The sequence below is a fragment of the Telopea speciosissima genome, chromosome 5 (assembly GCF_018873765.1).
Source record: "Telopea speciosissima isolate NSW1024214 ecotype Mountain lineage chromosome 5, Tspe_v1, whole genome shotgun sequence".
Classification (NCBI taxonomy): domain Eukaryota; kingdom Viridiplantae; phylum Streptophyta; class Magnoliopsida; order Proteales; family Proteaceae; genus Telopea; species Telopea speciosissima.
Window position 1 is genome coordinate 69,531,605 of NC_057920.1, and position 26,070 is coordinate 69,557,674.

The 26,070-nt window shown below is 40.2% G+C and overlaps 1 protein-coding gene and 1 pseudogene across 1 annotated transcript; both read left to right on the forward strand.

Moving 5' to 3' along the window:
- The first annotated feature begins 1,836 nt into the window (after positions 1-1,836).
- LOC122663378 (L-type lectin-domain containing receptor kinase IV.1-like) lies at positions 1,837-19,996 on the forward strand. The gene is made up of 3 exons (XM_043859055.1): positions 1,837-3,916; positions 6,013-6,024; positions 19,985-19,996. Exon 1 carries the CDS (start codon positions 1,837-1,839, stop codon positions 3,856-3,858), a length of 2,022 nt encoding a protein of 673 aa, XP_043714990.1. The 3' UTR covers positions 3,859-3,916; positions 6,013-6,024; positions 19,985-19,996.
- Positions 19,440-25,711, forward strand: LOC122661401 (annotated as a pseudogene).
- Positions 25,712-26,070: the final 359 nt, after the last annotated feature.

A 26,070-nucleotide genomic window follows, 5' to 3' on the forward strand; every position in this document is an offset into this window, starting at 1 on the left:
TGTCTTTTCACATGGGGAGGAGAGAGATAGACTCGTGGGAGTGTTGGCGTAGGCCACACTCCCGGATAGAGATCTTTTTCAGGTCACCAACTTCTTTGACCTTCTGGCACTGGGCAAGCATCAGCCCCCATACATGGTCTTACGACTTTGCGGAGACCTGTGTTTTTGGTAAACAGTCGCCCGGGCCTGGTCACTGCGACCGGGTGATTCTCTTCTTCATCCCCGAAACGAAATAAGTGAGGGCTTAGTTGACTTTTTGTTTTCTCCGAGGCTTTCTTCGAGTTGGAAATGAATCAAACGGATGAGGATAAACTCCTCGGAAAAGATTTCAAAATCATCACAAACCTCCCCTTTTTCTTTTCTATTGCAATTTCTCGATTATTATATGATGATTTATTCACTTTCCATATATATAAATAGAAAGAAATAGACTAGAAAGGACATCTCTTATGTCAATGACTCGCCTTGTTCTGGCGCGCTAGCCGTTGTATATAGTCGGGCCCTTGCTTGGTTCTGGCGCGGCCTTACTCTCCGTTGGGCGGAAGGACTTTCTTCTTCGCTTATGGACTTGCTTGGTTCTCGCTTGGCCGGCCGGGTCTAAAGACGACCGTAGGAGGGTCCATTTGACAACGCCAACGTCGTAACTACTCGACACTCTGCATACCACGAGACGTACGCAGACCTTGACCCAACAATCTCGATGCTGTCTTCGTCTCCCTTTTTCTATATAGCTAAATCAACTTTAGTAGAAAAAATATAATTACAAAACCAGCAAGCGGACCCTACTCCATCACATGGACAAACCGTCGGAGAACAAGGAGGACCACTCCCCTCACAACAACGGACCTCAAGAAACTAAACTGGCCAAAGTCATACAGAGCAGCCACCAAGGGGAATAGGATGGATCTAATTCAAATCTGGCAACAATTCAAAAGTCACAAGGGTATGTTACTTTTCCAAACATCACAAGACATATTCTACCACATGAATCTTTTGATAGATAGACATGACATGGTGTAGATTAGCAATATGTCAAATTTCATTGTGTAATTCAATCAAATATCTGTTATGTATTAAATACATCTCATGTATGTCCATGCATATGTACTAGTACTATAGCCATTACAGTGAATTCTTTTAACGCTAACAGAAACTGATTCTTTGTTTCTACCCCCAGTCAATACCCCTCTCCCCACTTCACATTTAACCAAAATTTTATCGTCCTCATCTATAAAAAGGAAAAGAAAGATAACAAAAGATGAGAGGGGGTGAGAGTCTGGAATCATTGGATGGATTTTCAGAAGAAAAAAGAAATGTAGTAGTAGATTTTTACTTTTAACAGCGTTTAAAATAGAGAATGGATCATTTGCACGTATCAACAAGTGAAAGTACATCTCAGAGCCAATCACATTTTAATTATGTTTTCATAAAAACCCCTCTCCCCCTGTAAATGGCAAAAATAGGACAGGTGGTTGGCTCTCACATTTACGTTCACCCATTGGTATGTTCAGCGAAACCGAACTCTTAAAAATCCGCCGCTAAAAAAAAAAAAAAAAAAAACGCAGTTCCAAGTACAGATGACTTTGAATATTTAGATAGTTGGAAGTCAAATGATTTATATACATGTTTTAATATGAAATGGCCACGGATTCAACTTTCAACTAATTCATAGTTCACAAATCACTGTCAAGCTTGCTTTCATAGACCATTTGTGTTTTTTCAACTTCGTTCGGAGTTTCTGAAACACCAATTAAACAAGATGTTAATAATAGAAAAAATGGCCACTCCTCTTTCACAAAAATCTTTGGAGGAAGACAAAAGTGAATTATATTGACAATGTTCCTCGAGTTCGTAGTCTGGTTTCTTCTTCTCCTTTGGAGATCATCATCTGTTTTTGCATCATCAGAACAAGAATATGTTGGTTTCACCTACAATGGATTTCGAGGAGTTAACTTGAGCTTGGACGGTTTAACTCAGATTACAGACAATGGACTCTTGATGTTGTCAAATGAAACTAATCAACAAGTGGGTCATGCGTTCTACCCCGATCCACTTCACTTTTTGGGGAATTCATCATCCACCGGTAATAACTCTCCTTTATCCTTCTCCACTACTATTGTATTTGCCTTTTGCGGGATCAGATTTTTTGGCCCTGCAATAGCTTTTGTGATTTCATCCTCAAAAGAATTCCCAGGTGCTTTACCTGGCAATTATCTCGGCCTCTTCAATACCACCAACATCGGCAAACAATCCAACCATGTCATCGCAATCGAGATGGATTGCCTCCAAAATGCAGAGTTCAACGACATCAATGGAAACCATGTTGGTATCGATATCAATGACTTGAAATCTGTTGTATCTGAACCAGCTTCTTATTTTAGTGATGCAGAGAATCGGTATGTGAACCTAAGCCTCACCGGTGGACAGCCCTTGCAACTCTGGGTTGATTATAATGGTACAGAGAAGCTACTTAATGTGACTTTAGCTCCTCTTAATGTCCCTAAACCAACAATCCCACTCTTGTCCTTGGAAATTGATTTTTCTCTGATCCTCATGAAAGATCATCCCCTGTTTGTGGGCTTCTCCACAGCTACATACACCATGCCAACATCTCATTATATTTTGGGATGGAGTTTTAAATTGAATGGGAAAGCAAGAGAACTCACTCTCTCCCAACTTCCTAAGCTTCCTAATCATAAATCACATAAGGCCAGAACTAGGCTTTTTAGTGTTGTATTTTCTGTGATAGGTGCTACTTTAGTGTTTATCTCCATCTTGATTATCCAATTTATAGTGAAAAGAAAGAAAAAGTTTGCCGAAGTGCTTGAAGATTGGGAACTCGAATATGGACATCACAGGTTCAAATATAAAGATCTATACATTGCCACAAAAGGGTTCGTGGACAAAGAGCTTCTTGGAACTGGTGGATTTGGTAGGGTTTACAGAGGTGTGTTGCCCAAAACCAAGACAGAGGTTGCAGTGAAGCGAGTCTCCCACAATTCAAGACAAGGGGAGAGAGAATTCATTTCTGAAATCATCAGTATCGGTAAATTGAGACATCGGAACATAGTAAGACTCTTGGGCTATTGCCGTCGCAAAGGAGAGCTCCTTCTAGTCTATGATTTCATGCCTAATGGGAGTCTTGACAAATTCCTTTTCGATCGAACAACGACAACAACAAAGACGATGCTGAATTGGTGTCAAAGATTTCAAATCATCAAAAGCGTGGCAGCCGCGTTGTTATATTTGCACGAAGAATGGGAACAAGTTGTGGTGCACAGAGACGTGAAGTCCAGTAATGTGTTATTAGACAAGGAGCTAAATGGAAGATTAGGAGATTTTGGGCTTGCAAGATTATATGATCATGGAACTGACCCTCAAACCACTCATGTAGTAGGGACACTTGGTTATCTTGCACCAGAACTTTGTGAAACTGGGAAAGCAAAGCCTAGTGTGGATGTGTTTGCATTTGGGGCTTTTTTGCTGGAAGTTGCTTGTGGCAGGAGGCCCATAGAGTCTGAAGAAGCATCTGAAGAGTGTATGGTGTTGGTGGATTGGGTGATCTCATGTTGGAGTGAGGGCAAGATTCTTGATACTGTGGACCCAAAATTAGGACTGAATTATGAAGTGGAGGAAATGGAATTAGTGTTAAAACTTGGATTAATTTGCTCCCACAATATTCCAACTGCAAGGCCACGCATGCGACAAGTCATACGCTATTTGGAGGGAGAGGTTCCTCTACCAGAGTTGCAATCTTTTGTGCCTTCAGGAGGTTCAAGTGATGTCTCTGTTTGCTGTTCTTATGCGATGACTCGGTCATCATCTATTGCAGAATCTGTACTCTCTGGAGGACGTTGAGTTTGTTGGGTTATAGGTTTTGAGTGTAATCCAAGTATTGTCTAATTAGATAGAATGGGTACGTTAGATTGGGCTTTTGGTTGGTTTATATGATGATGTAGACAAGCAAGTTCAACTGTAAGCTTTTAAACCTTTAATAAGTTTTCTTTTGTTTCTCAGTGGTCCGTTGTAAAGTTACTAATTAAGTCTTAGGGAATTTCTTTTCCTTTGGTTTCTTTTCTGTTTTTTTTTTTTAATAATAAATAATAACATTATAAAAGGAAACCGAAATATAAGAATATATCGAATGGGACAAAATCATCTCACATCTCACACCGTCCATGGACTCGTTTAAGTGGCCGTTTGGTGTTTGTTTTGGGTTGTATTTTTACCTTTCACACTCCATGGACTGTGTGAGATGGGTTGCAGTGGTTACCTGTAAGGAAAGGGGTTCAAATTCTACTTAAAGGAGTCGAACTTGAAGGACCCAAGAGGAGAATTGGGATTTCACTAATGGGTTGTCTATGTGAGGATATGGTCAAGCAACACGGCAGCACACTGATTTTCACAGATGCAAGGGCGATGCTCACAAACAACCAATGCAGAGATGCAGCAGCTCTAATACCATGTAAATTGATAAAATCTTACTCTACGTACTCAGTGGTAAGGGTATAAATACAAGAATGTGATACCCCCTATAATGCACCCAATATTCCTCGTACCCTCCTAAGCCATTCAATATTCCACGTACCACCCTTCAATATTCCACGTACCACCCCTGCTTTACACCCCAAATGCCAGATAGGCCCAATCCGTTAAATACCACCGTTAGATGCCAAAATTTTGACCATTTTACCCTTTGCTCCATTTTCTTAAATCTGAAAAGACTTAATTACCCTTACTTATTAGTTGCCCTAAACTAATTGAAAATGACCATTTTACCCTTTGTTTTATTTTTATAAATGAAAAGACCTAATTGCCCTCATTTATGTATTACCCTAACCTAATTTGAAAAGACTATTTTACCCCTAAATACTTCTTCCTAAAAACCCCAAAATACCCTCATCTTCCCCAAATCATCATCTTCTTTTACATACCCACCACCACCACTGCAGCGCATGGTCACGTAGCCCAACACCCCACCTGTGTGTTGGGCTGCGTGCCCGAGCATGTAGGGCCATTAGATAGTGTGCTACATGTCATATCGCGCTACAGAGGACCCAATCCCTTTTGTAAGAGGAAACTTGAGAGGAACTGGGAGATGGGAACTTAAGAGGATTCCATATGGCACTTCAGATTTTCATCCTCTCAAGTGCGATGCATTGCTCAATATATCTTTAAAGGAATTTTTCTCCTCTCAGGTTCCCTGCCCGGTCCGGTACGCAAGTTCCTCTCATAGGAGAGATGTAAATGATGACCTCACCCCACCCGGGCAGTGTGTTTGGGCAGGGGGTGAGGTCGTCATTTTTTCTTCTCCGATGAGAGGAACCTGTGCACCTGACTAGGCAGGGAACCTGAGAGGAGAACAATCTTTAAAGTGCATTGGACGATTGCCAATGAATGTAAGAATATAAAAGTTCAATGCACAAGTGTGCACCAACCGATGAACTGTAATGTACCACATTTGAGAAGATAAAAACTCATGACAATTATGCTCACGATGTGAAGGTGCCGGCATTAAGAAGGAAAGATAGGGGAGGAAATAAAGACAAAGAAGAAACTAAGGATGTGGCTCTGCTTATACTTTGTCGAAGTCAACCAAAAACTGAGGAAATAAATGTAGGGAAAGAGAAACAAAAAAAAAATAATTTGACCCTGACTTTTTTTTTTTCCTGGTAGAAATTTGACCCTGACTCATCGCGCATATAGTGCCGTTGAAAGAAAGTTAGGGAAGGAAAAAGAAGACGCAAAATACATAAAATTAGGGGCAATTACTATCACTATCCTACACTTAATCTATATTTATTTAAATTACTTCACCTTAAATTTTTTTTCTGAAAGTACCCTGTTTTTAAATTTTTACATCTCCTTCTACCTTTATATTTTTAAATGCTCAGATTGTCCTTCCTTTTCACCTAGTTACTTGCTAATCTATTTAACCTACCATCATCTTCTACTTTTTACTAAAAAGAAGCACCCACCCACTTCTTCTCTCCCGTTTTTTATTCCATTCAGTTTTTTTTTATTGTTTTTTTTTCAATTTTTCTATTTAATTAATTTTTTATTCGACATTTCATTCTCATCGTTCTTCAAACAGATCATGGTTCTAAGTATTGGTATCGTGTCGCCCGTATCGGGCGATGTACCGATTTTGTTAGTCATCGATACCAATACCATGCTGATACCGTATCGGTAGCACAATACTGACAAGGGGTAAAATGGTCAAAGAACTCATTTTTTAAGGAAATTCAAGGGTAATTTTGCTCGATATAGTCGATCCAGGCTGATACTGTATCGGTATCATATCGGTTTTGTAGGTTATTGATACCCGTTCTGATACCGTACACTAAAACCATGGAACAGATCGACTCTCAACAAAAATAGTAAGAAGTAAATTGAATAAAAAGAGAAAAAGAGAGAAGAAGTGGGGTGTTTTGAAAAGAGTCCATTTATTCCATGGTTTTAGTGCACGGTATCAGAATGCGTATCGGTAACCTACAAAATCGATACAGTATTGGCTTGGATCAGTTGTATCAAGCAAAATTACCCCTGAATCTCTTTTAAAATGAGTTATTTTTTTATCATTTTACCCCATTTTCGTACCGTGCTACCGATACAGTATCGACATTGTTATACCCGCACCCCGGATCATAATTAATTTTTATTTTTCCCCGTGACGTGTGGTTATCACTGCCACGTGCTGGTGAGCTGTTCTCACTGGTGGTCAAACCCAGTTACAAATTATTGACCATGATACGGGCTTACCATTGACACCATGGCAATGGAGAAGTAAGTTCTAGCCCTTAGCTTATTTATTTATCCTTTTCCTCGATGCCCTCGAAGTGCGGGTCAAGATTTAGACCGCCCGGGTTATTTTAGTTGAGTTGGGAATATTCTATTTGTGGGTCCCACTTATTTAAGGGAGCGTGTGATGGGCTTATAATCCCATGGTGGATGGACCCATCCCCAAGTGGGTTCTTTTTTTTTAAAACCAATGGGTCAACCCATTTAGCTATTGACCCATTTAACTTAAAGGACCCAAGGCCCATTTTCTATAAATAAGACAAAGGGGGGGGAGAAGGATTCATTTTCATTTCTTCTCCCATCTAGCCTAAATCGTGGAAGAGAGAAAGAGGAGAGAAAGGAGAATGAAGAAAGAAGAAAGAAGGAAAGAAGAAAGAAGGAAGGAGAAAAGGAGGAAGAAGGGTGGAGAATCTTGGTTGGAGGTTTGAAGATCACTTCTTGGAGCCTCAACATGGAGCCTTCTACCTTGGGGTGGGTAAGCCATTCAATCCCATCTCTTTTCTTCTATTTTGGGTTTTGGGGTTTGGGAAATGGGAGAAATTCGACCTAGGGTTCTCTTGGAACCTAAGGAATCGATGGAACCTCTAAACCTAGATTATGGTGGAGTTATTTCACTCCATTACAAGCCCTAAGCCTAAGTAATCTCTTTCCATTTAAGAAATTTAAGGTTTCTACCATATTATGTCCTAATTTAGGTTCTCTTTGTTTTCTCTTAAATCCATGGGATTACATGGACCTAATGAGGTCTTAGAACCCTAATGGACCTAGGAGGAAGCTTTCTTGAAGCCTCCCTACCTTTAAACCCCTTGGAAAATGAATCCCTAGTGAGAAACCCTTCAATTTTCGGTTCTGCGGTATGTGGTTTTACACTCGGATTCGTTTTTGAAACCACACTCGCAACCGACCTTGACTAAAACTATCCTAAGCCCCTGGTTAGCTAGGATTTACATGTGGTATTTTAGACCGCAAGAAACCACCCCGAAATTACCTCCCGAAAAGGCCCTCGTGAAGGTCGGATTTACACTCGATTTGATTTTCGAAACCACATCTGCATCCGACCTTGACTAAAATTGTCCTGAGCCCCTGTGAAGGTCGGATTTACACTCGGTTTCAATTTTCTGAAACCACATCTGCAACCGACCTTGACTGAAACTGTCCTGAGCCCCTGGTTTCCTAGGATTTACATGTGGTTGCAGAATTTGGGCATGAAACCACTCCTGCAACCACTCTACTTCTGAAACCTTATACTTAAATGATTTATGGGAGACCTTTTGGGGATCCGTCCCTTTACTTAATTAACCCTATTTTCACTCTTTATTTAGGTTTAAAGTTTTCATCTTGTGACGTGTTACTTGATTTCGGCGACAACTCATAACATCGGGGCATAACACATATTGTGAGTGGGTTTGGTTGTTTGGGTTTGATATTATTATTGCATTGTATATTATGCCATCATTATAAATTATTAAGCATGCTTGCGCATATTGCATACTTTTATATATGAATGTTATGATGTTAATTGGAGATGCTTTACTTTGATGGGTCTCGGTGCCGGTGGGTGCCGGTGCCGAAACCCTGGATAATATATATATTTATGAAGAAATTATGTTGAATGTCATGTTGAACTGTATGCGCCGTGCCGTGCTGGTAACAGGGCACTAAACCAGATGAAAAGTTGATGCGCCCGGATTACCTCTCGGGACGATAGGACTTGCATGTAGCTGTGGCTAGGATTTTACACCCTTATGCTACGACCCTTACCAACAGGGGTTTAGGTGTTGGGTAATCGTACACCGGATTCCGTGGAGGTGGGAGAGGCCGATCATGGTAGTATTGGTTATCGTGGGTCCGCCACCGAGTGGTCTTGGAGGCTTCGATCGGCGTAGGTCCCAGGTGACAATTGAGGTTTCATTGTGGCGATAAGTTAAGTGACCCATAGTGTCTCCCGAGTTGTCACAGATAGCATATGCCATTGACTTAGTTGTGATGTTAGGTGGAAAATTTACTTAACATATGCATGCATCATTGGACTATGTGAATTGTGTGTTTGTGCATCCCCATCCCCTCAGGCTCGGTGGAGAGCTAACCCCCTCGTGTACACAATTTTTAGATTATGATGCAGTGACGGAGGAGCCGGAAGGCGTGTTAGAGGAACATGGCAACGGGTGTCCTTGTGACAATTGTGCCTACGGGCCGTGAGAATTCTAGGGACTTGTTCCCCTTTTGTTTATTTTTGGGCTTAGGCCCATGTATAAACATTTTGTTATACCCTTGTTGATCATTATTAGATGGTAATGAAAAATGGATTAACTACGGTATTTATCATCTAGGCTTTGATCATCTTGTAACTATTAATTTTATACGCTTCCGCAAAACTAGTGATCATTTGGAATGTAATATTTCCCTTTCGCACTCGATATTATATTGTTTTAATATTAGTTATGATGTCGTTGGGACACTGTGTCGGTGATCCTGGCAGCTTAGTAGGATGACAAGCGTCGTCCTAGTCACCCCTTATAATGTATTTTATCCCTTGTTGGGATGGGGGCGTGATGCAGTGGTATCGAGCAATGATGCTCGCACCGACCACGTCTCGCGGACTCTTGATTTACTCTCCACAATTAGGTTCTAAACTAAAAATCTTCAAGAACATAAATGATGGTGTGCGACATAGAGAAGGCGATTGTGGTGAAACAAGAACTTAGAAGATAATAGGTAACATGGAACTTAGGACTTGAACCATAGGCGTAAAGCTACAACTATATAATTGCTTGGTTGAGCCTTAAGTAGGTCATAAATGGGTAACTATATGTTATAATTCATAAACAATAATGAATCAATCATAACCAAGCACAATTATCAACAATGATTTAAATAAGAGAGAATTAAGCAAATACATAGAGATACATATAAGATTAATTATAAATATTCAATTATTCCAAATCTTCTTGGGAGGCAATCATATCCTTCCCATTTCAACATTCATGATTTCATCTATTCCAACAAAGACATATGATTCTATCCGCTCAATCAAAAGATACTTATCTAAACACCATGATTGTTCCGATTTCTCCTTCGGCATAACTGTGTCTTTCTCAACTCAAAATGCAAGATCTCATCTGTTCCAACTCAAAACATTTGATTCTGTTCATCTCAGATTAAATATATAAGTCTACCAATTCTAAAAAGTCCCGTTGTTCATCCTAAGACAAGAACTAGAAGAACTGATCCGGGATAACTTTAATTGTTGAGAGAAAGCTGAGCTAGACATTTGCACCACCGACACCACCACGACCAAGAAAGGTGTCGATGTCATCTACCCCTCTCTCAATACCCTCTAGGCGCCAAGTCTGATTGGAGAGTTGCTTCGTGACCTCATCGAAGCCATCCACCACTCACGGAGTTCAGCCGCATGATGGTCGTCGAATGTCAATACCTCCCACTTGATTAAGGTATAGGGATTCCTTCTAAGTGAACAATAGGTCCTTGCTCCTCCAATGGACACGTTGATAACGCCGGCCAACTATGCTGCAATGAAGGCTATAGGAACCCCCTTGACACATGAAACAACCTATAGTTTTGTGTGCCTCGTGTTCTCTAGATCCGATTTGCATAGAAATGGCGAATGAGTTTCGTAGTATGGTTCAGAAGGTTGAGAATGTTGGTCCACCCCAATGCCTCGAATCTCCGCCCCACCATGGAAGCTTTGAGATCATCCAACACTACATCCCGCCCTTCCACTATATTTTTTAAAGCGGAAGTAGTCTTGGTAAAGCTCGGGTCCTCTATCTTTTGAAACCATAGTGGATCTAGGACAGTTGGTGCAACTTGTTCAACACATGCACGCTGTGTTCTTGGAGCCATTGATTGTTTTAACTTGCACTAAAAGCCAAGATTGATAGCAAATTTGTACCTTGAATGCTAAGGCCTAAGTAGATGATCAATGTAAGGTTGTGAAGTTCAAAACCTAGTCCTTGATTTTCCTTCCAAAGCAAATTAAATTTCAGCAGGATTCTTAGGCTAGAAAATTTTGATTTTATCCAATTGTGATCTAAGAAGTTAGGGAAAAAAGAAAAGGCATGACCATTATGTGAATGACATGATAAATAATGAAGATTCATGGTCATAATATGCCTAGAAAGTAATGCTTTATGCAAAACAGCGAGTTCAAGCAAAATATGGACTTATTTGATCTTGAAACATGCTATAAACTTTAAAGAAAATTTTTTAGATTTTGTGATTGGAAGTTTGAATCTTGAGAAACAAGTAAAGTTGGCTTGTGACCACTCAAAGGATGTAAACTAAGCCCTATCTAGTAAGACCGATTCATACATGGCAAAAGAGAAGAGGAAAATTCGAGTAGGTTTTGGTTTTTTCCAAAATCCAACCTAAATCCTTGAGTTAGATGCCAAGATCGTATGCAAGCCCTTGTATAGGTTGCTTATGGTGAGAAAATGGTTAAGATTAGATTGTGAACAGCCTACTGAGCAAAAGAAAGCAAAACCCCAAGTTTTATAAACCTGAAATCGATTTTGGGGTTTCTCCTTGAGAGAAATCAATGGGAGAGAGAGAGAGATCTTACCCGAATGCGATTGGATGTTGTTGAGGAGTAATTGGGAGCACTAAAATCCACCAAGGAGTGAGGAGAGAGCAAGTATGATTGCAGTTGGGGTTTCTCCGGAGCTTTAGAGTTGTGTTTTGAAGGAGGAAAATAAACCTCTAAGTCGTGGGTTTTAAAATTTTAATTTTTGGGCCATGCGGTTTCATCCGTGGATTCAATTTTGTGAAACCGACTGAGAATCCATGAATTTCTAATAACAAAATTGGTTTCGTGAAAGCTCGGATTTACCGTGGTTGCAACTTATCGAAACCACACCTAAAACCGCCCAAGCCATAAAGGGTTTTCTTGCCTGTCTTGATGAACCAACCTATGTTAGGCTTTTATTACCTCTATTTGATGTTTCCCTCGCCCCTCTTGTGGCATATCTTACCCCGGTAACTTAAGCTTTATGCTTGACAAATAAAATTATAGAAGTGAAATGTCTACAAGATGTGGAAATTGTATTGTGACAAGAGCATATAAGGGAAATGAGACATGATAACCAGAGGAAGATGTTTGGAGTGAAGAGAAATGAATAAGATCAATGCACATGTAAAATCCATGTGAGATTCCTAATGCGTGGATGTGAATAATGAGATCAATGTGAACAACATATACTTTTGGCGACTTTACATCCCAACCAATATCAAACAAACAAGTTATTGGATGAAAATACCCCAACAAAAGACAAGAATTATTTATTTGAGGAAAAGAGGAAAGATTCTAAGGATTTTTATTAACGATCATGTATACAAGAGAATATGCTTGAAGATAAGACAATGTGATAATTTTCTATGAGATTTTATGGCATGTAAAAGAATTAGATTTGAACTTGGAGAGTTTTCCCAAAATATTGTGAATTGATGATTTTACTATAACTAAAACCTGAACATAATCCAAGTAAAATTCAACTATATATGATAAACCTAGCAACAATCTCTAAAATGCTTGCAAAGACTTGAAATTTATAAAAGATGCAATAATCAAACAAGGATCCAACAACTTAGTGCCATCGATCAAATAGGACTTGATTACACCCCAAAAACCCTAGTTTCGGCCAATCAATTTTGGTATGGATTTGGTGTACATGGCTATGGGATTACAAGCAAAATCAAGACATGATCACAACTTGAGATGATTCATCCCAAATCTAAGAAAAGAGAAAGTAGAAATGGGAAGAAAGCCATATCTTGAACAAGTGAGAGTTAAACCTTGAGGCTTAAGATTACGAGAAAACCACCCGAGGAAGCTTGAACGGAAGTCCCTGTAGAGCTTTTTCTCCCTGCGGTTATGTTCCTTTCTTTGGAGCCAAAAGTGAGTTTTAAAACTCGCGGCTCTGTTATGTTAAATTTCTCGCAAATGAACGAACGAGCGAATCCACTTATCGTGAATCCGCTCCGCATAAAACTTGAAATTATCATTATAAATCATGCGGATCAACGAATGGATCCACACTCATGCATCCGTCCGTAAATCCATTTGACTTAAACCCTCTCGGCCATTGAGACTTTTGAGATTGGACAAACGAACGGATTCGCATTCCACATCCGCCCGTTAGTCCACTCTCCCTATTTTCGCGGAGGGGCCATGAATGCACCCAGAGGCTGACGTCGCTCGTGAGTCCACCCGATTTCTTTTAGGATTTTTAGCTTGTTTTGGAGACCTTTGACTACACTTATATGTGATGATTATGTGCCTATACCCTAGATCGGACACCCCGTTGTGTGACCCATTTGTAGGAACCACCTAAGTCTAGTCAATACCTTGAATTGAAAGAGGTTAGGACTTGTACCCGATTGGGCCAGCTAATAAAAAGTAGCAGGCATTGGTAATCGCTGTGACTCCTCTCTTACATAAAGGAAGAAGAGTTACCTTTGAGGATAAAGACCTTCGATCCTATGAATTTAAAGACCCGAACCTTATGGATAGAGAAACCTAAACCTATACGGTAGAGACCCTCAATGGGGTGCGTAGGAAAGGAAAGTAATAGACTGGTTTATTTGAGTAAGCCATGAAGGTCACGTGTATTTGGAAGTCATTCATAACACCTCAAGCTAGTGACGACTCTATTTGAACTTTACTTGGTCCATCCAAACCTTGTTTAGACTCATAGAGAAAGTCCTACACCGTGATTTGACTTTCCAAAAAAAAAAAAAAAAAGACTTAGTGAACCGTACTCGAGAACTTCTTGTTCGGTGGATTGACCTAGATGACAAATATGTCCATAGGGATTTGAATGTAATTATTGAATCTATGCCTACATATTGGTGTGATAAATATATATAGATATCCCTTAGAACCTTGGACTTGTGTGACTAGAGTGATTCTCTGGTACTACAAGTATGACCTTACATCGACCTTGCTGTGTAACTAGTTGGTGCCCTGACCTTGGTTGACCAAACCTTAGGGTAATAAAGAATAAATTTAATGACCGGATAGGTTAAATTATGGAGACTCGCTTAAAGAGTTGACTTGGACAAAAGCTAGTAAAGGTTGTTGGTTCTCGAAAGAGGACTGATGTGGACTCTTTCCTGTGGGATAATTGTGTTATAGGTTTAAAGGTTGTGAAAGCTAAAACTGAAGGATGTAACAAAACCTTCTCCAACGACAGGATATGAATGGGGTAATGGATCACCAAATGCGTTCCCTCCGTCTTGGGAGTGAACAATAGGAGATTCCATCAATATTCCAAATCATTCTAAAGTTGGGTTAGGTAATGAGACAACCAGGATGTGAAAGCCTTGAATGTGAACCCTATGTTGGGACATGGACAAGTTAAATCCTGTAACCCAAGACTGACTGAGTAGTGAAGGCTAGAATGGTATCACCCGATCTGGAAGATTTAGGGAACTCTGTTCCTTGAGACTTAACTTAGTAGTTGGAACCCTGTTTTCTAGGGTTATTGTGAACCACACCCCCGTGGTAATGTGACCTGTAAGGAAAAGAGAATTGTGGAACTCGACTTGCTGTGCCATGTAGGCACCGCCTCATCTTGACCCGACCTTTGACTTAGTTCAAGATGTGGGTGACTTGGGATGTTGTTATCCAACAGTCCTTATCACTTGAGACCCTAGTGCCTCAAATTTCGGGACGAAATTTCTTGTAAGGTGGGGAGGATGTTATACCCGCACCCGGATCATAATTAATTTTTATTTTTCCCGTGACGTGTGGTTATCACTCCACGTCTTTGGTGAGTCTGTTTCACCGGTGGTCAAACCCGATTACAAATTATTGACCATGATACGGCTTACCATTGACACCATGGCAATGGAGAAGTAAGTTCTAGCCCTTAGCTTATTTATTTATCCTTTTCCTCGATGCCCTCGAAGTGCGGGTCAAGATTTAGACCGCCGGGTTATTTTAGTTGAGTTGGGAATATTCTATTTGTGGGTCCCACTTATTTAAGGGAGCGTGTGATGGGCTTATAATCCCATGGTGGATGGACCCATCCCCAAGTGGGTTCTTTTTTTAAAACCAATGGGTCAACCCATTTAGCTATTGACCCATTTAACTTAAAGGACCCAAGGCCCATTTTCTATAAATAAGACAAAGGGGGAGAAGGATTCATTTTCATTTCTTCTCCCATCTAGCCTAAATCGTGGAAGAGAGAAAGAGGAGAGAAAGGAGAATGAAGAAAGAAGAAAGAAGGAAAGAAGAAAGAAGGAAGGAGAAAAGGAGGAAGAAGGGTGGAGAATCTTGGTTGGAGGTTTGAAGATCACTTCTTGGAGCCTCAACATGGAGCCTTCTACCTTGGGGTGGGTAAGCCATTCAATCCCATCTCTTTTCTTCTATTTTGGGTTTTGGGGTTTGGGAAATGGGAGAAATTCGACCTAGGGTTCTCTTGGAACCTAAGGAATCGATGGAACCTCTAAACCTAGATTATGGTGGAGTTATTTCACTCCATTACAAGCCCTAAGCCTAAGTAATCTCTTTCCATTTAAGAAATTTAAGGTTTCTACCATATTATGTCCTAATTTAGGTTCTCTTTGTTTTCTCTTAAATCCATGGGATTACATGGACCTAATGAGGTCTTAGAACCCTAATGGACCTAGGAGGAAGCTTTCTTGAAGCCTCCCTACCTTTAAACCCCTTGGAAAATGAATCCCTAGTGAGAAACCCTTCAATTTTCGGTTCTGCAGTATGTGGTTTTACACTCGGATTCGATTTTAAACCACACCCGCAACCGACCTTGACTAAAACTATCCTAAGCCCCTGGTTAGCTAGGATTTACATGTGGTTTCAGACCGCAAGAAACCACCCTGAAATTACCTCCCTGAAAAGGCCCCTGTGAAGGTCGGATTTACACTCGGTTTCAGTTTTCTGAAACCACATCTCGCATCCGACCTTGACTAAAATTATCTGAGCCCTCGTGAAGGTCGGATTTACACTCGGTTTCAATTTTTGAAACCACATCTCGCAACCGACCTTGACTGAAACGTCCCGAGCCCCTGGTTTCCTAGGATTTACATGTGGTTGCGGAATTTGGGCATGAAACCACTCCCGCAACCACTCTACTTCGAAACCTTATACTTAAATGATTTATGGGAGACCTTTTGGGGATCCGTCCCTTTACTTAATTAACCCTATTTTCACTCTTTATTTAGGTTTAAAGTTTTCATCTTGTGACGTGTTACTTGATTTCGGCGACAACTCATAACATCGGGGCATAACACATATTGTGAGTGGGTTTGGTTGTTTGGGTTTGATATTATTATTGCATTGTATATTATGCCATCATTATAAATTATTAAGCATGCTTGCGCATATTGCATACTTTTATATATGAATGTTATGATGTTAATTGGAGATGCTTTACTTTGATGGGTCTCGGTGCCGGTGGGTGCCGGTGCCAAAACCCCGGATAATATATATATTTATGAAGAAATTATGTTGAATGTCATGTTAAACTGTATGCGCCGTGCCGTGCTGGTAACCGGGCACTAAACCAGATGAAAAGTTGATGCGCCCGGATTACCTCTCGGGACGATAGGACTTGCATGTAGTGTGGCTAGGATTTTACACCCTTATGCTACGACCCTTACCAACAGGGGTTTAGGTGTTGGGTAATCGTACACCGGATTCTCGTGGAGGTGGGAGAGGCCATCATGGTAGTATTGGTTATCGTGGGTCCGCCACCGAGTGGTCTTGGAGGCTTCGATCGGCGTAGGTCCCAGGTGACAATTGAGGTTTCATTGTGGCGATAAGTTAAGTGACCCACAGTGTCTCCCGAGTTGTCACAGTAGCATATGCCATTGACTTAGTTGTGATGTTAGGTGGAAAATTTACTTAACATATGCATGCATCATTGGACTATGTGAATTGTGTGTTTGTGCATCCCCATCCCCTCACTGGCTCGGTGGAGAGCTAACCCCTCGTGTACACAATTTTTAGATTATGATGCGGTGCGGAGGAGCCTAAGGCGTGTTAGAGGAACATGGCAATGGGTGTCCTTGTGACAATTGTGCCTACGGGCCGTGAGAATTCTAGGGACTTGTTCCCCTTTTGTTTATTTTAGGCGTAGGCCCATGTATAAACATTTTATCGTATACCCTTGTTGATCATTATTAGATGGTAATGAAAAATGGATTAACTACGTATTTATCATCTAGGCTTTGATCATCTTGTAACTATTAATTTTATACGCTTGCAAAACTAGTGATCATTTGGAATGTAATATTTCCCTTTCCGCACTACGATATTATATTGTTTTAATATTAGTTATGATCATGCGTTGGGACACCGTGTCGTGATCCTGGCGGCTTAGTAGGATGACAAGCGTCGTCCTAGTCACCCCTTATAATGTATTTTATCCCTTGTTGGGATGGGGGCGTGACAGACATGATATTGGTGACTAGCAAATCAGTATGTATAGTCCGATACGGGTGATACGATACCAATACTTAGAACCATGATCTGTTCGAAGAAGAATAATGAGGATGAAATGTTGAATAAAAAATTAATTAAATAGAAAAATTGAAGAAAAAAAAACCAAATTGAGTAAGAAACGAGAGAGAGAGAGAAGAAGCGGGTGGGTGCTTTCATTTTTTACTATTTTAATGATTAAAAAATAAAAAAAAAATAGAAGATGAAAAGTAGGTTAAATAGATTAGCAGTTTACTAGGTGAAAAGGAAGGGCAATTTGAATATTTAAACATATGAGGGTAGAAGGAGATGTAAAAGTTTAAAAGCAGGGTAATTTTAGAAAAGAAGTTTAAAGTAGAATAGTTTTAATAAATATAGGCTAAGTGTAGGATAGTGATAATAATTGCCCCATAAAATTATTATTCAAATCATTGAAGAAGAATCCGAAAACTTGAAGAGCCAACACGCCATTGTTAGGGTCCAAGAATTGGAAGTTTTTTCTTCCCAAAGTGGGCCCACTACAGTGGGCCAACACGCCATTTGTTAACTAATTACATCCCATATTGGTCGGTCACGTTAATATTAGGAAATTAGAATCTTCTGTGTATCGGGGGCATGAATTTAGTCAATAGATGTCGGTCTTGGACTCTTGGTCGATATTAATACAATATCGATCTGTATTGGTCCGTATCGATCCTGGATCGGGCAAACATTGAATATTTGCATTGATAATTAATTAGGTTGGCAAGATTTACAAAATCCATCAGATTAGAGAAGGATGGATTATATGGTTTTGTGGGTTGGACCATCGGAGAAGGTTAAGTGTTAATAGTTGTACGTTTCAAACTCAAAATATTTCCTGTTTCCTTGCTAAGAAAAAGAATTTGAGAGGGGAGATCATGGTTCTAGTGCATGGAATCGGATCGGATATCGGTTACTTGCAAAATCGATATAATACCGATACAATATTGGAACGGATTAGTTGTATTGGACAAAATTATCCTTGAATCTTTTTTAAAAAATAGATTTTTTGACCATTTTACCCCGTGTTCGTACCGTGTCACCAATACAGTATTGGCATAGTATCGAGATCGACTACATACAAAATCGGTACGTATCGTCCGATGAGATTGACGGGGACAGAGACCTTAGGATGTTGGGGGGACAGATATCTTTGTATTCCATTGCTTGTATAAGTGTGTTGATTCCAAAGGACCGTTAAGAGGTCGTAGCGGCCAAGGACCCCAAGAAATTTTTTAAGGGTCATATGGGTATTTCGGTAAATATCTTGTGTAGGGTTTTGTTATAAATTGTAGTGAGGTTTTTTTCTATGTAATCAATCTAGAGAGATGTGAGGACAAACTGTTGTAACTCTATTCTTGTTGATAGTGAAGCAAATTTCATCTCATCGTAGACATACGCAATCTTGCCTAACTATGTAAATCCTTATGTGCATATGCATAGTATGATTTTTTTTTTTTTTTTTTTTTTTTTTTTGTGATTTCCATTCTTTGCTGCATCGTTTTAGGTTCTCGTTTGTCTACATTGATCCACCTTTCAATGTCTTATTTGAAATAAAATAATAAGGAAAAAGTATCTCTCCTCCTTAAAGCAAAGGGGCAAAGGTGTCTTTTTACATGGGGAGGAGAGAGATAGACTCATGGGAGTGCTGACATAGGCCACACTCGCAGACTGAGATATTTTTCCTTTTTTTTATATAGCTAATTAGCTAAATCAACTTTAGTAGAAAAAAAAATAATAATTACAAAACCAGCAAGCGGACCCTACTCCATGACATGGACAACCCCTCGGAGTACAAGGAGGACCACTCCCCTCACAAGTCACAACCACGGCCGTCAAGAAACTAAACTGGGGGGTAGGATGGACCTAATTCAAGTACATATGACTTTTAATATTTAGATAGTTGGAAGTCATATGATTTGTATAGATGTTGTAATATGAAATGGCCACGGTTTCAACTTTCAATTAATTCATAGTTCACAAATCACTGTCAAGCTTGCTTTCATAGACCATTACTTGTTTTTAAAACTTCGTTCCGAGTTTCTGAAACACGAATTAAACAAGATGTTAATAATAGAAAAAAAATGGGCACTCCTCTTTCACAAAAATCTTAGCTAAGGCGACTGAAGAAAAACAAAAGTGAATTATATTGACAATGTTCCTCGAGTTCATGGTCTGGTTTCTTCTTCTCCTTTGGAGATCATCATCTGTTTTTGCATCATCAGAAGAAGAATATGTTGATTTCACCTACAATGGATTTCGAGGAGTTAACTTGAGCTTGGACGGCTTAACTCAGATTACAGACAATGGACTCTTGATGTTGGCAAATGAAACTAATCAACAAGTGGGTCATGCGTTCTACCCCGATCCACTTCACTTTTTGGGAAATTCATCATCCACCGGTAGTAACTCTCCTTTATCCTTCTCCACTACTTTTGTAATTGCCTTTTGGGGGATTAGATTTTTTGGCCCTGCAATAGCTTTTGTGATTTCATCCTCAAAAGAGTACCCAGGTGCTTTACCTGGAAATTATCTCGGCCTCTTCAATACCACCAACATCGGCAAACAATCCAACCATGTCATCGCAATCGAGATGGATCGCCTCCAAAATGCAGAGTTCAACGACATCAATGGAAACCATGTTGGTATCGATATCAATGACTTGAATACTGTTGTTTCTGAACCAGCTTCTTATTTTAGTGATGCAGAGAATCGGTATGTGAACCTAAGCCACACCGGTGGACAGCCCTTGCAACTCTGGGTTGATTATAATGGTACAGAGAAGCTACTTAATGTGACTTTAGAATGTTAGGTACTTGACCAATACGTCAAAAGCTCCGAAGCTGATGGAACGCGTTAAATTAAGCTCTTTAACCTATCATATACTAGGCTGACCCAATCTAGTGCCCATACACTATAGTGGGCCCCATTAGGCACATAATAGACCACCACGCTTCCGCAGCCGTCGTCCTCGGCGGCTCTCACTCTAGGTAGCTTTCACTCTGGCGGTAGGTAGCCCTTTCCAAACGACTTCACTCTGCTCCAAGATTTTTGCCTGACGGCAGGTAGCCCTTTCTTGACGGTTTTCACTCTACTTTAGGTAGCCCTTCTCCTAGGTAGCCCTTTCCGTGACTCGAACCCTTGACCTGGTGTCCAGCTTTGATACCAAATGTTAGGTACTTGACCAATACGCCAAAAGCTCCGAAGCTGATGGAACGCGTTAAATTAAGCTCTTTAACCTATCATATACTAGGCTGACCCAATCTAGTACCCATACACTATAGTGGGCCCCATTAGGCACATAACAGACCACCACGGTTCCGCAGCCGTCGTCCTCGGCGGCTCTCACTCTAGGTAGCTTTCACTCTGACGGTAGGTAGCTCTTTCCAAGCGGCTTCACTCTGCTCCAAGGTTTTTGCCTGGCGGCAGGTAGCCCTTTCTTGACAGCTTTCACTCTACTCCAGGTAGCCCTTCTCCTAGGTAGCCCTTTCCGTGACTCGAACCCTTGACCTAGTGCCTAGCTCTGATACCAAATGTTAAGTGTACGGATAATCTAAAATAAAATAAGGAAAGAGAAGAGAAAAAATAGAAATAGAAAGAGGGAGAGAGAGAAAATAGGGGATGAGTTTGGGTTAATTAGGAGGAAGCCGATCCTCTTGACTTTACGGAGGAAGTCATGCCTCTTTCTCAATAGAGAACTTTTAGGGATTCAATTCATATCCATTCACTTCATATGCTACCTATTAAATAGGCTTAAAAACAAGTAGTTATAAATCCTACAACTCCTCCACAAAACCACCCACGTACAATACAACCCCCATTATCTTTTAACTCCTTCCCATTAATTATATATAAATAACTACTAATAACTAAAATCTTAATTATTAAAAATATTCTAATTATTAAAATAAAGGCACGTAACATTCCATCCCTCTTTGAATCGTCCTTGTCCTCAAGGACAATGAAATTGAGGAAGCGTCCGCCAGGATCCCATATCATAATAGGAAAAAATCCCAATGAATGAATAATGATTGGTTATCTCATGACACGTCGATCTCATTGAAGGGAATGTTATCACCTTGAAGGAAGCAGAGCATGAATTGCATTGCTTGAGATTCTTCTTCTGCTTCACTGTCTCCTTCTTCATCATCGTCTTCTTCTTCTTCATTTTCTCCTTCTTCATCATCTTCTTCTTCTTCTTCACTTTCTCCTTCCTCAATTCCGCCAAACTTTGTTGAACACGTTGATAAATATTAACCATCTCGTTGGAGATCGTCATCATGTCCCGAATGGATGAACGCATGATCTCAATGATCTCAATCTTCGTACCCATGGCCGCAGGATCAATAGGCTTTGAGACCAAATGATAAGTGCACGGATAATCTAAAATAAAATAAGGAAAGAGAAGAGAAAAAGGGAGAGAGAGAAAATAGGGGATGAGTTTGGCTTAATTAGGAGGAAGCCGATCCTCTTGACTTTACGGAGGAAGTCATGCCTCTTTCTCAATAGAGAACTTTTAGGGATTCAATTCATATCCATTCACTTCATATGTTACCTATTAAATAGGTTTAAAAACAAGTAGTTATAAATCCTACAACTCCTCCACAAAACCACCCATGTACAATACAACCCCCATTATCTTTTAACTCCCTCCCATTAATTATACATAAATAACTAATAATAATTAAAATCTTAATTATTAAAAATATTCTAATATTTTTAATAAAGGCACGTAACATTCCATCCCTCTTTGAATCGTCCTTGTCCTCAAGGACAATGAAATTGAGGAAGCGTCCGCCAGGATCCCATATCGTAATAGGAAAAAATCCCAATGAATGAATAATGATTGGTTATCTCATAACACGTCGATCTTATTGAAGGGAATGTTATCACCTTAAAGGAAACAGAGCATGAATTGCATTGCTTGAGATTCTTCTTCTGCTTCACTGTCTCCTTCTTCATCATCGTCTTCTTCTTCTTCACTTTCTCCTTCCTCAATTCCGCCAAACTTTGTTGACCTCGTTGATAAATATTAACCATCTCGTTGGAGATCGCCATCATGTCCCGAATGGATGAACGCATGATCTCAATGATCTCAATCTTCGTACCCATGGCCGCAGGATCAATTGGGTCTGAGACCAAATGATAGGTACTTGACCAATACGCCAAAAGCTCCGAAGCTAATGGAACGCGTTAAATCAAGCCCTTTAACCTATCCCATACTAGGCTGGCCCAATCTAGTGCACATACACTATAGTGGGCCCCATTAGGCACATAACAGAAAATGTTAGGTACTTGACCAATACGTCAAAAGCTCCGAAGCTGATGGAACGCGTTAAATCAAGCCCTTTAACCTATCCCATACTAGGCTGGCCCAATCTAGTGCCCATACACTATAGTGGGCCCCATTAGGCACATAACAGACCACCACGCTTCCGCAGCCGTCGTCCTCGACGGCTCTCACTCTAGGTAGCTTTCACTCTGGCGGTAGGTAGCCCTTTCCAACCGACTTCACTCTGCTCCAAGGTTTTTGCCTGGCGGCAGGTAGCCCTTTCTTGACGGCTTTCACTCTACTCCAGGTAGCCCTTCTCCTAGGTAGCCATTTCCGTGACTCGAACCCTTGACCTGGTGCCTAGCTCTGATACCAAATGTTAGGTACTTGACCAATACGCCAAAAGCTCCGAAGCTGATGGAACGCGTTAAATCAAGCTCTTTAACCTATCCCATACTAGGCTGGCCCAATCTAGTGCCCATACACTATAGTGGGCCACATTAGGCACATAACAGACCAATGATAAGTGCACGGATAATCTAAAATAAAATAAGGAAAGAGAAGAGAAAAAATAGGAAGAGAAAGAGGGAGAGAGAGAAACTAGGGGATGAGTTTGGCTTAATTAGGAGGAAGCCGATCCTCTTGACTTTACGGAGGAAGTCATGCCTCTTTCTCAATAGAGAACTTTTAGGGATTCAATTCATATCCATTCACTTCATATGCTACCTATTAAATAGGCTTAAAAATAAGTAGTTATAAATCCTACAACCCCTCCACAAAACCACCCACGCACAACACAACCCCCATTATCTTTTAACTCCCTCCCATTAAATATACATAAATAACTAATAATAACTAAAATCTTAATTATTAAAAATATCCTAATTGCTAAAATAAAGGCACGTAACATTCCATCCCTCTTTGAATCGTCCTTGTCCTCAAGGACAATGAAATTGAGGAAGCGTCCGCCAGGATCCCATATCGTAATAGAAAAAATCCCAATGAATGAATAATGATTGATTATCTCATGACACGTCGATCTCATTGAAGGGAATGTTATCACCTTGAAGGAAGCAGAGCATGAATTGCATTGCTTGAGATTCTTCCTCTGCTTCACTGTCTCCTTCTTCATCATCGTCTTCTTCTTCTTCACTTTCTCCTTCTTCAACATCTTCTTCTTCTTCTTCACTTTCTCCTTCCTTAATTCCGCCAAACTTTGTTGAACACGTTGATAAATATTAACCATCTCGTTGGAGATCGCCATCATGTCCCGAATGGATGAACGCATGATCTCAATGATCTCAATCTTCGTACCCATGGCCGCAGGATCAATAGGCTCTAAGACCAAATGATAAGTGCACAGATAATCTAAAATAAAATAAGGAAAGAGAAGAGAAAAAATAGGAAGAGAAAGAGGGAGAGAGAGAAAATAGGGGATGAGTTTGGGTTAATTAGGAGGAAGCCGATCCTCTTGACTTTACGGAAGAAGTCATGCCTCTTTCTCAATAGAGAACTTTTAGGGATTCAATTCATATCCGTTCACTTCATATGCTACCTATTAAATAGGCTTAAAAACAAGTAGTTATAAATCCTACAACTCCTCCACAAAACCACCCACGCACAACACAACCCCCATTATCTTTTAACTCCCTCCCATTAATTATACATAAATAACTAATAATAACTAAAATCTTAATTATTAAAAATATCCTAATTGCTAAAATAAAGGCACGTAACACTTTAGCTCCTCTTAATGTCCCTAAACCAACAATCCCACTCTTGTCCTTGGAAATTGATTTTTCTCTGATCCTCATGAAAGATCATCCCCTGTTTGTGGGCTTCTCCACAGCTACATACACCATGCCAACATCTCATTATATTTTGGGATGGAGTTTTAAATTGAATGGGAAAGCAAGAGAACTCACTCTCTCCCAACTTCCTAAGCTTCCTAATCATAAATCACATAAGGCCAGAACTAGGCTTTTTAGTGTTGTATTTTCTGTGATAGGTGCTACTTTAGTGTTTATCTCCATCTTGATTATCCAATTTATAGTGAAAAGAAAGAAAAAGTTTGCCGAAGTGCTTGAAGATTGGGAACTCGAATATGGACATCACAGGTTCAAATATAAAGATCTATACATTGCCACAAAAAGGGTTCGAGGACAAAGAGCTTCTTGGAACTGGTGGATTTGGTAGGGTTTACAGAGGTGTATTGCCCAAAACCAAGACAGAGGTTGCAGTGAAGCGAGTCTCCCACAATTCAAGACAAGGGGAGAGAGAATTCATTTCTGAAATCATCAGTATCGGTAAATTGAGACATCGGAACATAGTAAGACTCTTGGGCTATTGCCGTCGCAAAGGAGAGCTCCTTCTAGTCTATGATTTCATGCCTAATGGGAGTCTTGACAAATTCCTTTTCGATCGAACAACGACAACAACAAAGACGATGCTGAATTGGTGTCAAAGATTTCAAATCATCAAAAGCGTGGCAGCCGCGTTGTTATATTTGCACGAAGAATGGGAACAAGTTGTGGTGCACAGAGACGTGAAGTCCAGTAATGTGTTATTAGACAAGGAGCTAAATGGAAGATTAGGAGATTTTGGGCTTGCAAGATTATATGATCATGGAACTGACCCTCAAACCACTCATGTAGTAGGGACACTTGGTTATCTTGCACCAGAACTTTGTGAAACTGGGAAAGCAAAGCCTAGTGTGGATGTGTTTGCATTTGGGGCTTTTTTGCTGGAAGTTGCTTGTGGCAGGAGGCCCATAGAGTCTGAAGAAGCATCTGAAGAGTGTTTGGTGTTGGTGGATTGGGTGATCTCATGTTGGAGTGAGGGCAAGATTCTTGATACTGTGGACCCAAAATTAGGACTGAATTATGAAGTGGAGGAAATGGAATTAGTGTTAAAACTTGGATTAATTTGCTCCCACAATATTCCAACTGCAAGGCCACGCATGCGACAAGTCATACGCTATTTGGAGGGAGAGGTTCCTCTACCAGAGTTGCAATCTTTTGTGCCTTCAGGAGGTTCAAGTGATGTCTCTGTTTGCTGTTCTTATGCGATGACTCGGTCATCATCTATTGCAGAATCTGTACTCTCTGGAGGACGTTGAGTTTGTTGGGTTATAGGTTTTGAGTGTAATCCAAGTATTGTCTAATTAGATAGAATGGGTACGTTAGATTGGGCTTCTGGTTGGTTTATATGATGATGTAGACAAGCAAGTTCAACTGTAAGCTTTTAATCCTTTAATAAGTTTTCTTTTGTTTCTCAGTGGTCCTTTGTAAGGTTACTAATTAAGTCTGGGGAATTTCTTTTCCTTTGGTTTCTTTTCTGTTTTTTTTTTTAATAATAAATAATAACATTATAAAAGGAAACCGAAATATAAAAATATATCGAATGGGACAAAACCATCTCACACCTCACACTGTCCATGGCGTGTGGACTCGTTTAAGTAGCCGTTTGGTGTTTATTTTGGGTTGTATTTTCACCTTTCACACTCCATGGACTG

What these genes read in the sequence shown, in the direction of transcription:
- LOC122663378 (XM_043859055.1), top strand. Translation starts at nt 1,837, where the DNA reads ATGTTCCTCGAGTTCGTAGTCTGGTTTCTTCTTCTCCTTTGGAGATCA.